Source organism: Vidua macroura, chromosome 11 (assembly GCF_024509145.1).
Source record: "Vidua macroura isolate BioBank_ID:100142 chromosome 11, ASM2450914v1, whole genome shotgun sequence".
Lineage (NCBI taxonomy): Eukaryota > Metazoa > Chordata > Aves > Passeriformes > Viduidae > Vidua > Vidua macroura.
In genome coordinates, this window is record NC_071581.1 from 2460354 (window position 1) to 2472816 (window position 12463).

General features: G+C 46.1%; 1 protein-coding gene across 2 annotated transcripts in view; it reads right to left on the reverse strand.

Annotated features, from left to right (window-relative positions):
* The window catches only part of CMTM4 (CKLF like MARVEL transmembrane domain containing 4), a 28646-nt gene extending 17719 nt beyond the window's left edge, over positions 1 to 10927 (reverse strand). The window contains exon 1 of one of the 2 annotated variants that reach the window (XM_053987734.1): positions 10594 to 10927. In XM_053987734.1, the coding sequence (XP_053843709.1) occupies positions 10594 to 10779 (186 nt within the window). In that variant the 5' untranslated portion in view covers positions 10780 to 10927. The remainder of the gene's footprint in view (positions 1 to 10593) is intronic. The other variant, XM_053987733.1, reaches the window with a different exon arrangement.
* Between the last annotated feature and the right edge of the window lie 1536 nt (positions 10928 to 12463).

Sequence of the window (12463 nt, forward strand, 5' to 3'; positions counted from 1 at the left end):
CAAAATCCCAGAGTCTCACATTTCTAACTTTCCCATTCATATTCTGCATTAATCACTTCATTCCTGAACAACCCAGTGAAGTGAACAACTCATAAATGGAAAGGTTTATTTTGTATCTACAGTACATGAATTGTGCCAATGGTTACAGTGAGTGTCATCAAACAGAAAAACTAAGGGAGGTAGACGGCTCTTCACTATATCCAGATGTCTGAGGCTCAATTTTTGCATTCATTGTCTCGTGCTCGTTCTGGCAGTGTCTGCAAATAGAGATTTTACAGCCCTCTCTAATTCCCAAGCCTCACATGCTGGTCTGTTAACAATGCTCCCTGGTGCCAGCCAGAGCAGGTTCCTTAGAGGCAGCTGCAGCTCATCAAGGTCAGGCAGTAAAATTCTGTCAGGAAGCCTCAGTGTGCCCCTGCCTGGCCCAGGGGAGCAGAGAGGGACAGACCACCAGCCCAGGGAGCTCTGCACACAAACCACTGCAGTGCAGCCAGACCTCAGAACAGGGCTCCAGGGTGCTGATAAAAACCATAATTAAAGCACTCATACAACAGTGAGTGGAAATTCTTAAACAGCAGGACTACCCAGCTAGGTTCTTCAATTTTATCACGATCTGACCAGCATTTGCATATCATGTTCTTCAACAAGACAGGCAAAAATAGGTCAAAGAAACCATCGTACATTTCTTTGGTGCCACACTGAATGTAATTTTGTATGCACTGAGTCATCTGCATCTTCCTCAGCCACTGCCAGCTGCAAGTAGTGGGGGTAGAAGGGATAATAAAGTATTTTCCCATTAGTCCCATTTGCTGCTATAGTCTTATTCATGCAGGCTTTACCACAGTAGTAACACAGAGTAAAAACTGGCTACAGGTAACAAAATGGAGACTAAATCCAGCTTAACTGCTCTGTTAGCAAGCCTCACTTTCAGGCACCAAAGCAAGGAAATAAAACCTTCCTTAAAAGTCACTGCCAAATCCTGTCGGTCCTACAGACTAATTTAATAGTATCACTGAAGTCAGCAGTCAGCAGTTTTGTATCAGCATTTATGAGCTGTTAGTAACACCTGTGTGGGACACTCAGGAGGTACCTCCCAGTACAGCCCCACCTTTCCCTCCCCAACTTCCCAGCAAGGGTGCAGGGTCCTCTCCATTCCACTCCCTGGCACTTTACGTCAAGCTGTAAGGACACAGAGCTTTTCTTATCTTTGCTATTTAAACAAAATGGGCAGATATAACTGCCCTGTTTTTGTCTTGGGGCTGCACACACACACTTTGCTGGAATACAGCACATCCTACTTGCATGATTTTTAAATGAAGTACAAAAAACTCCTATTGCTTCACTTATGAGAATTCTCTGTTCAGCTGTTAAAAAAGAAAAAAAATCAATACTTCTGAACTGGCTTCATGTTCCCATCCATGCTCACAGGCCAGCCTGCGCTGGAAACCTGGCTAGTCAAAACAATATTAAAACACAGTACTGTAAATCTGGTAACAAACATAAATTAAGCAATTTATTCGTTTTAAGAAGTAAAGGTATAATCATAAAATTTGCCAAGTATTTGGTCTACACTGTCTCTACTTTAAATAGCCTGTTTGGCTATTTTAAAAAGTGAAAGTTCTATTTCATCATTATCAGAATCTGTCTGTATCCTTTAAAACCCCATTTAATCCCAATCATGAGTAAACATCAAACATCCCACAAATACTAAGACAAGAAAGAAATTTTAATGAGAAAACAGACAAGAACTTAAAGTAGCCCTACAGAGTCCATTGAAGTTTTTTGGGTTTGTTTTTGTTTAAAAGAAATGGTGCAAAATGTCCCTGCAATCCCAACGTTCCCTAGACCATAACCCCAAGGCCCCCTTAGATGCCATGCCTTAAAAGGCAAAAAGAGTCCAGACATCCTGGTGAAAGAGAACATTAAAACAAGAGATGTGGCCAGGACGTGCAGAGCCCTGCCAGCTGCACTGGGGAACGCGCGGAGCCTCCGTGCTGGTGGGACCGGCTGACACAGGGGATGCAGGAGTAATTCCCCCAGAGCAGCACCCCCAGAGCCCCACGATGCCACTGCCCAGCTGCACATCCCGGGATTTTCCAGTGCAGAGCAGCCGTGCCCCTGGAAAATGCTGTGAGCAGCACAGAGGCTCTGCAGCGCTGCCCTCGCCTCCAGCACCACCCTGCACACCAGGGGCTGCACAGCAGCCTGCGACTGCACAGCTGCACCACAGCAACTCAAAACGTTGCTAATTGCAACAGCATCTCTGCTTTACATATCACTGTGTTTAACAAAAGGTTTCATCTACATTAGACAAAAAGTTTCTAAGTATTAAATGCAACACTAGTTTCTTTCAGAAGAGCCTGTCATCAAACAGCTAATTAATCTATTCACGACATTCAAGTGGCAGTATCAGTTTCTACCATGAAAATAATTTCTAGCATGAAAATAATTTCCTGAGACAGAAGTTACTACAGATTGTTAAAGACCTGGAGAACTTAAGCATTTAATAATATTCACAACCATGTTCATTGCTTTCTCACCACAAGTATTTCAGTTTAAAAATATACAAAAGTACAGAAAAGTCCTAATATGGAAATAGTTGTAGTCAATTCATCAAATAATTTGGAAAAAATCTGCCAGACCTGTTTTGAGCAATGCTGTATCACTGGCAGACTTGCAGCATTTGAAAACGCCCTGGGTTAGGTTCAGAGAAAGTCACAGCAGAAGCAGCACCTCGTGCAACTCAGGCACTGCACACGACGTGTTCCTGCTCACTGGCACTGCTGGGCTTTCGGGCTCTCCTGAATGAAGCAAACAGCCCCAACCAGGTCAGCTCACTTGGAAACTGAACACTTTGGGCATGTACATATGAGCTAAAGGAAATCTAAAGACATGCAAGCATCACCACCTGAATATCAAGTTACACATTAACAGAAGTTTACTTGGATGCTGGAACACTTGTCTGGGTAAAAATGCATCATACTCTTCCACAAGCTAAGGCACTACACACCAGAGCCTTAATTACAGTTCATTAGACACCACAGGAGTGACATCAGGAATCTGATACTCTGAGTTATAGTTCCCAGTTTAATTTGCACACAGTGAGATTAAAACACCAGAGGATCTCTGCTCACCTGAATCCCCACTGTGGACTGTGGGTGGCCTCTCACTCTGAGTGAGAGCTACACCAGCTCCAGGACCTCTCTGCCCATTGCCAGCAATATTTCTGACCCATCTTTTCTCTACTCGTGGTCAGATGTTCTTAGACCTATTCTGCAGCACGTGTGGTGCTGCTTCGCCCCTCCCGTATTCTGGAGTTGATGGTACAAGATCCAGGGAAACCTAAACATTACTTCCATGTTTTGGAAGCAACTACGCAAACCATCTGACAATTAGGTGACTTTTCTTCTTTTTAAATAAGAATGTATTTTTAATTGCAGCTCTAATAAGTGGTGACTTTAGCACTATAGAACAAAATAAGTTGACCCATTGGTAAGATGATGCCTTAGAGTGGCTACCTAGAACAGAGGCTAGACAAGGTTAAGAGAATAAAAGGAGGTATTTATTAAAGACCTTCAAAGGGTACACTTTGGGCACTCAAAAGACTCCAGGAGGGGCTACTCCCAAGATGGACGATGGGGTTTTTCAGACAATTATGTTTGGTCCATTTACATATCAGGGGTTAATCCTCCAATTACAGCTTCAGGTAATGAAGTCATATTCCCCCTGTTTGCTCCCCTCCAACTCACTTGTGTTTATACTTTTCGGGGCCTGAGGCTGTAGGGTGTCCTTGAATTTCAGGACTAAAGGGACCTTCATGACCAAAATGTGAAGAGAGTTAACTAACACTCTATATGGAGTTGATACACTAATGCAGTACAGGATTTGAAAAATATAAAAGCTAAAATCCTAAGGCATCAAGAAGTCTCTTCACTGTGCATTTAGTTTTCTTTGTATGCAAAATTTCAGTACAAAATTATTTGCTGAGGTCCTGAAACAAGAGAGATTTTGATGAAATGCAACTTCAAGCACAGGATGATGATGGCTACTGGGAAGTGTGCAGGTTGATTTGACAAAACAACGCACTCTCACCAGAAGTAACAGATTCCTCCAACACTGATTATGTTACAAGAAAAACAAAACCTCTTAAATTTCTAGTCCTTGTCTTCTTATCTCAAGATGATAATTAAATCACTAGGGAGCCTCATCAACAAAAGATATTACCAGAAACATTACAAGAAGTAAAGGTAGCTTTCCAATTATGAATACCACGTGAACTACATTAGTGTAGTGCATCTATTACTATTGCACTGGTTCATAATAGAAGGGAAAAAAAATACTTGGTACAGACATTATAGGAATTTCTTCTGAAATTTTCTTCTGAAATCGGAATTTAAAAACTATCTACCGTCTTAAGAGGGAATTTGGAGTTTACTGGCAGGAAGATATGACCATGGCCAGATGGTAGTTAAGAGACATCATGAAAGAAAACAAAATCCATTCACCTTTCTGTGGGAAGACAGCCACAGTCATTTCTTTAGTTGTTCACAGAAACAATTAAAAAAGCAAAGCTAAACAGAATTATCTTATTACTCTTCCACAGTAAATGTTAGTATAAAAATATCACCACACAGCAACACAGATCCACAACCTTTAAAAAGAGATCTTTTTGAAGAAAAGTCAAGAGTTTCAGAGGCACTGAAGAGACACCTGAAGACTATTTCTAAGTTTATTTGTGCATTACAAATTTGATCCTGTCAATATGATATGACAACAGTTTTTTCCTAAGATCAAATACCAAAGATCACCAGTATCTGCTGTGATACTCAACATCTTCTGAACAAGCAGCTACAAATGCCACCAAAAATCAAAGCTCAGCACATGACAGAAAAAAATCACAATGATTTCTTACAGTAGCACACATTCATTGTTTGGAGAGTATAAGAGAATAAAAAGATGGACAATGCAGTTCATCACAGTGACTATTAATTGCCAGTGTGATCCTGAGATGAAAGAGGAGAAGTGTCTGGAGAAGTGACATTGCACAGAGTGGTGGGACCCAGCCCAAAGGCCAGCACTGCTCAGGCTGTGGCTGCTGACAGCCCCTTGTCCAGCACTGTCCAAACCCTTCTGTCCTGCCTTGTGCAGCAGGAACAGGGCTGGCTGAGGGCAGGAAGCTCAGGGGGAGTTACAGCAAGGGGCAGCATTAGCACAGGAACAAAGAGCTATAAATTACTCCAACTAAATCCACAACAAAAAGGAGGAATGATTCTATTCCTCCAAAATGCAGAATAAACAAAGAGAACCTTAAGGTGAAACCACCACCTGTGAATAAAAAAGGCAGGTACAGGGTTGGGGGGACCCAAAGTTCCCTCTGAGTGTCTCCTGCAGTGCTCTGCTTTCCACGAGGAGCACCGAGTGCTTCCCAGCAGGACTTACGGCCTGGCTGCTGTGACATCCTCAGAACATCTCCCCCTGTCCTCTATTAACTTCCTGGGACTGAATTAACACCCCACTGACAGAAACCCAAACTTCACCACAACCAATGCAAAAGCAATCCGCCTTTATTCACAATGATCCAGTGGTCCCCTGGTAACTTCCCTGACTTACAGATGGCAGCTGCCTGCAAAGCACCCAGCCTCCTGCTCCAGCCACCCATTCCCAGTCGGGAATCACACCCAGAGCACTGCAGGGGCAAAGGAGCAGGCAAGTCAGACAGGCCCTCAGATGTGACACATCACACACAGGTGGGAGGTTGGGGGCTCCATCTAATCCCCCCTCCAGCTGAGATGCTGAGCCCAAGACACAATAAGGCTGCAATAACTAAGTGTGAGATTAATGAATACCTCCGAATAGATTTCAACCAGATTCTAATAGTCAGCAATTAGCTTATTCCTTGGAACATAAATGTTATTACTTTTATTTTCTAATACAATTAACAATGAGAATTCTCAATAGTCTTATTACCCATGTAGGCATGCATTCCTGGCTTTTGACTTTTGTTTTCTTCATCACAACAGAACCTGACAGCCAAGAGTTTCACTGTAGTCCTGGCCTCGGCAACCCATTCCTGAATCTGGAAATGTATAATGACAGTAAGCCACAACTTTTTTTTCTATGCTCAGATACTCTCCACCAATGAAGATGGAACTTTTTATTCTGAAAACTGTGAACTGTGAATTCTGAAATCTGAACTGCTGTTCCCACCAGATTTCATGTAGCTCAAACTGCTTCCTCTCCTGGCAATATCAAATGCTATAGACAAGAAGACAAGAGCAAGCATGGAGCGATACTTCCCAGTGCACTCATCAGCATCTCACAGCTCAGAGAAGCATTACCAAGCAGAAGTATTACCTTCTTTAAAAGGAATCTCTGATGGATTTTTGTAGCATTTGGAACAAACACATGAGGAGAAAAAAGTCGAGGGCTGTCTGAGCCACAGAAGCCATCACCAACCACCACAAATGCCATCCATCCTCTCAGCCAGCACATGCTAAAGGGTTTCTGCCTCTTGTTGCTCCCACCAGAAGGCTGCTCTGTGATCACACCGCTCCAGGGAAACCATTCCTAACTGCTGCCAATGTCACGGGAACTGACCAGGCACCATTCACACCCACTGGCCCAGCTGCTAAAGGTGGTACTTGTTACTTTAAATCAAGTGCCTGTGCAAACCTGGTAGTATTCCCGTGAAAATCAATGGGGTTTCCAACAGGATCCTGCCTGGTTGTCCTTTCCTTCAAGCCTATGAACAGCCCACCTGTAGCCACACTCCCAGAAAACCTGAGCAGCAGAAGAAGGGCAGCCATGACTGGCCATGGCAATTTCAGTAGGAAATATGTCTATACCCAGCTTCAATGACAGTAAGATCCTTGGAGGTGCAGAATTATAATAACTAAAGAAAAATAATAATAATGCATTTTGAAAAGCTGAAAGCTAAAATGAAGGGGGGGGGGAAGCAGACAGTCTCATCTAAAATGAAACTAATTTCAGCAAAGAGGGGCTACATGCTAACCAGCTCATCTCCTTGGCATGACAGAATGGGCCCCTCCTGACTCCCCACAGTAAACACCTCTTTTCAGCAAGCACACTCAGGAAAAGGAGAGATTGTCCTTAGGAAATTAAAGGGAATGGGGAGAATGTACTGAAATAAAACAAATTATTTGAAGATATCCATAGCAAAGTTTTCTGGTTATATCCATTTCATCATTGTACAAAAGTCTCTGTGGGAAGTATTAAAGCCCTTAAAAGCATGAGAAACAAATTCATGCCAGAAAGAAATGAGAATAACGTCTCAAGAACATTCCTGCTCTGCTCTCCAAGGACAGCCACCTCTCAACGCCTTCCATGAGAAAAGGTACTGCTACTTTTAAATGCCAGAAGGTCAATGGAGACAACCTCTCCAAAGGAAAAACATTTCTTTGGTTAGCACACAAATGCACTGGCTTCTCCCTGACTTTCCTTTTGAGTTCAAAGTCACATTAGAACAAAACCAAAAGGCACAAACCAAACATGAAACCTCCAAGCTACCTTAAGTCCTCTCCCCCTTCCACTTCCCTTCATGCCCTTTGTGTGTTATTTCCCACCTGTCTGGTGACATCCTCAGGTGTCAGGAGCCCTGCACACTCCTTTTCTGATGTGGTCCAACACTCCCCACCTTCCTCCAAGCTGCTGCTGTAAAGAGGCTACAGCTGCATTCCCAGTACAGCAGATGTTCCCTCACAGATCCCAACAAACACACACAACTATTTCAACAGAACACTGAGAGACAGGCAAAGGACTCCTTTCTGAAAAGCTCACCAACCTGGCAATAACACTGTCAAAATCAGGGAGGTCAGTTCAACGCTAAGCTGTTTCACATGGGCCCTTTTCCTTCCTCACTGCTCCTCACACTGCTATTACTGACCACTGGCCAAGGACTAGGAACTCTTCAGCTTGGCCATAAAGAGGAAATGTAATTCCTAAACTGTAGTTTTCCAGTCTGAAACTTTTCCAGTTTTTGAAACTTATCAAAAACCAAAATAAGGCTAAGAAATAAGCTGCACAACACCATACATGAAACATCATCATAACCCATTATGTTGGTGTCCCTTCAAAGGATACTTTGGGGCATATTGTCTTGAATCATTAATGACTTAAAATTATTGTCCTCTCTAGTAGCACTTACATTACTCCATATGCCTACAATGTCACCATGGTTTCCCTCTTGTAACAACCCCTTTATTTCAATCCATAAAGATAAATCTACAACAAATTAACAGATCCTTACACCTATTTTAAGTGATAGGGGGTTTTCCCCATTCCCTGTTCCTTCTGCTTTTGACAATCAAAAATGGGCATTTGGAAGCAGTGCCATCCAAGCCACAAAGAGCAGCAGTTTTCCTTCTCTCAGCACCACAGGGCAGTTTGTGGAAAGCCCTACAACCAAAGAGTAGAACAAGCAGCAGCAGTGTTTGCCTTGAGCTGATATTTTGCCTGTCAATCACAAATGTATTTTAAGATAAATCCTGATGCTAAATTAAGCACATGCATTGTAAATTTCCTGTAACATTCATTTTTACTATAATACACTTAGAGACTTTTATCTTACCTTTTTCCTTTTTGTAATGCTTTTTTGAGTGCCAGGGGCTCCTTCTTGTTTATAAGACATAGAGTTCTACACCACAGACTTTGTTACATTTCAGTTCCTACAGCATTTTTGTAAAGGCATTATTGAATATTGTAATTGAAATAATTATACTTGGCAAATAAGCAACCTAAGTACACAGTGGAATGTGCTCTCTCTCTTTTCCAACACTGCTCAGTTTTCCATTGGTTTGCAAATGTCAGTAGTCTGCTCTTCCATTACCATGAATGAGGAGTTTTTTTAAGTACAAGTAACAAGGCTGAGGTGGTGCACAGCCTTCCACCCTACACTAGCTAATTTAATTTCTTCTTAACTGCTGCCCCTCTGCATTCATACACTTCTGGGAACCACATGCAATAGCTCAGATCATTCTCATGAAAAGGGCACAAAGCATGGCTCAGCTCCTCTCAAGTCACTGCTCTGCAAGTATAAATCGCCCCAACGATGAACTGGGAGCAGCAGTGTCTTTTTCCAGGGACAAGGAAACCTCTCTAACTCCAGCAGAGGCTGGTTTTCCCCCATCTTTCTTGACATGAAAAACTTAAGAGGTGTACTCCATGTATCTTTGGGATTTGTTCCAAGTAAGTCAGATTTAATAATAAAGGATTCAGTTACAATCAGTAATTAGTCATTTTAATGACAAGTTTTTAACAAGACTTGCCACAGTTATTAGTGTACTGCAGAAAGGATCTGCAGTAGGAACTGAAACAAAAATCCCGAGGGCAGATTATTTCAGCATATCAGGCAGCACCAACCCAGGACTTCCACCACATAGAGAGTTTTTAACAGCTCGAAGACAGGTAGATGTTGCACGGTGATGACAGATCCTTTGGCTCCAGTCCTGAACACACACAACGCACACACTGCTGGTCCCTGTTGTTTTACTGGGCTAACATGCTCACTGCTACCACTTGCAGAGCACACATCCTACCCTGCACGGAGGAGATGAGACAAAAACAAATCACACTTCCAAATCCTGGATTTTACTGGGCATTCATAAAAAATGAATTCATCACCAGAGTCCTCTATAAACTTGTGTGCAGCTGAAGCCAGGATACTTCCAATGTGTTTTTCATGAAACCTGTATGTGCAAGTCTTGCACTAACCAGCAGTGGTTTTAAATGCCAAAGTTATAAATATGAAATATTAAAATGTTTCTGGCCTCACACATCTCAAAGAACTTGTTTAAGTTCCAAGAATTTGCAGCATCCTCCAGTGGCACGACCCTAAATCTGAACCCAAAACCCAGGATGCAACAGCATTCTGTAAGAAATTACTTTAAAATCTATTTCAAGGTGATTGCTATTTTCATAAAACGCATCTTTTCGTAATATCCTAAAAAACACATTTGTTGATTTGAAAAATATATAGTGACTTGGAAAGCAGATCAGATGAAGGCAAACATCAGCACTAGCACCACAGAAACTGCTGAAATGCTTTGGTGTTTATTACGTGTTTCACTGCTGGGGTGGTCCAAGCCTTGCACGGGCTCCATCAAACTGAACCAGCTCAGGGGTCCAAAGTACACGAACGAACCCAGCTCACGTTAAATTTCACAACACAAAACCTCACGTTTGGTGTTCGGGTTTTTTTTAAGGGTTTCTTTCTTTTTACTCGGTGCGCTTACGAGAACTTCAGCCCGCTAAGGGCAAGCAGACGAGCGAGGGCTCTGCGAGCTCCGAGCGGATCCCAGGCCCCCGCGCTCCGCACCCGGCACCGGGCGGGTCCCACGGGAGAACGCCGGAGCCCCACGCGACGCCGTGAGCGGGGTCAGAAGGTGTGGTGCAGGTACCGAGCCTGCCGTGCCGTGCTGTCCCGGCCCTGCAGCGGTTTGCTCGGCACGCCGGCGCTCCGCGGGCACACGGCCCAGGTGGAACGCGCTCCCGCAGCCCCGGCAGCGCCGCACGGCCCGGCCGCGCCCGCCCCTCACGGTGCCCGGCCGCAGCCCCGCTCCCCGCCGCGGTACTCACCACCTCGGCCAGCTTCAGCCTGCCCAAGGTGCCCCGCAGGTAGTCCAGGTCGCAGCGCAGGCCGCCCAGCCCGCGGCGCTGGCTGACGGGCTCCGTGGTGGGTTGGTAGGGGCTGCTGGCCGCCGAGATCATGGAGGCGCTGGACGCCTCGCCGTCGAAGCCTTCCAGGTCATCGCCGTTCCTCATGGTGCCGGTGCCGCCGGGGGGTGACCGCGGGCTCCGGGCCGAGCGCCGTGCTCAGCTAAGGCAGCGAGGGCTGCATGGCCGCTCCGCGCGCGACTCAGGCGCAGCGGTTCTGGGAGCGCCCGGGCAGCATCGCGCGGAGCGGGGCCGCGCCGCGGTGCGGTGCGGTGCGGTGCGGTGCGGAGCGGCGCGCAGGGTGCGCGGAGCGGAGCCGCGCTGTCCCGGTGCGGAGCCGTGCCCCGGCCGGGGGCGCGCAGCCCTGAGCGCCGCAGCCCGCCCCGCCGCTCGGAGGCGCACTCCCGGCTCCGCTGTCCTGGTCCCGGTCCCGGCGCTGGACCCGGTCCCGGTGCTGGACCCGGTCCCGGTCCCGGTCCCGGCAGAGCAGCCCAGCTCCGAGCGGCGCCGCCGCAGCCGCTCCTCCCCCTGCGCGGAGCGGAAAGGGCGGGCAGGGCCCGCCCCGGAGGGCGCGCAGCCGGGCGGTGCCTGCGCCGCGCCCGCCCCGCGGGGAGGGCCGCGCACCTGCCCCGGGCACCGCGCCCTTCCCCGCCGGGGCTGCTGCCGCTCCCCCGCCCGGCCCGCGGCCGCTCGGCTTTCTGCAGCCGCTGCTGGCACCGAGGTACGCTCACGGCCCCAGCTCGGCCCTCGCGGGGCCCGCTCGGAGTAGGCTCCGGGCTCCGGGACCGGCTCGCGGCCGAGCCCCTGCGCTGACGCTGCGCCCGAGCGGCTCCGGCAGCGGAAACCTCCGCACCGTTCTTCCACGAATGTTGTCTTTCGAAACAGTGGCGTTTTCCAAGGTAGCCTTGACTGGCTCTGAATCAGGTTTTGGGGGTACTTTTCCTTTTGCTGTGACAAATAAGGACAAATTGCAACATCACCTGGCACATCCAGGTGAGTGAAATGCAGCTAAGGTATTTTTTTTTAACGCAGCCATACTGCTGTGTACCACGGTGAAGTTCAAGTGTTCCATGTTGCATCCTGTGATCTGCCATGGTTATCAGCCAGGCTCTGATAGACTCGTGCTCTTCTCACTGATAATCTACACTGTCACCTGTAGCACATTACAGGACTTTAACACATTAACAATTCTAGCATCTTCCCCTGACCTCCAAGAATCTGCTACAGTTCTTATGTTTTCCATGAACACTGGATTATCCACCTGAGGATTTCCTTTCCAGTTACCTGTGTGTTCTACTTCATGTCTCCCTTTCAGTTCCATTGAAATTCCTTTCATCCTCCTTTTCACAGGTTCTGCCCTGTACACGTGATTTTTAATTTCAAGATATTTTTCTTCTTTCATTTGGCCTCTGAATAAATATCTCCAAAGAAGGAGGGATGTCGCTGTCGAGCAGGACGGGAACAGAGAACTCTAGATCAGAAGGCAAAGAAAAGAGCTCTGATTTATTTCAAATATACTGCTCTATATATAGAGGACATCGTGCAGACTAATTTTATTTGTCTTAGAGTAAAAACATGTCACACCATTGGTGTACAGTGAATGACGCACAGTGGCAGAGCATATCTATAAACAATGTGAATAACAAGATAGATTAGAGAATTATTTACATTCTTTCTTAACTGTTTTCCAGGCTCTTGCCTGGTTAGAAAACCTTTCTCTTTCTCTCTGACTGAGCTGAGAATATCCACAGAGGGGCAAGGAGAGAGAACCAGGAAAAGAGTCGTGACTTGG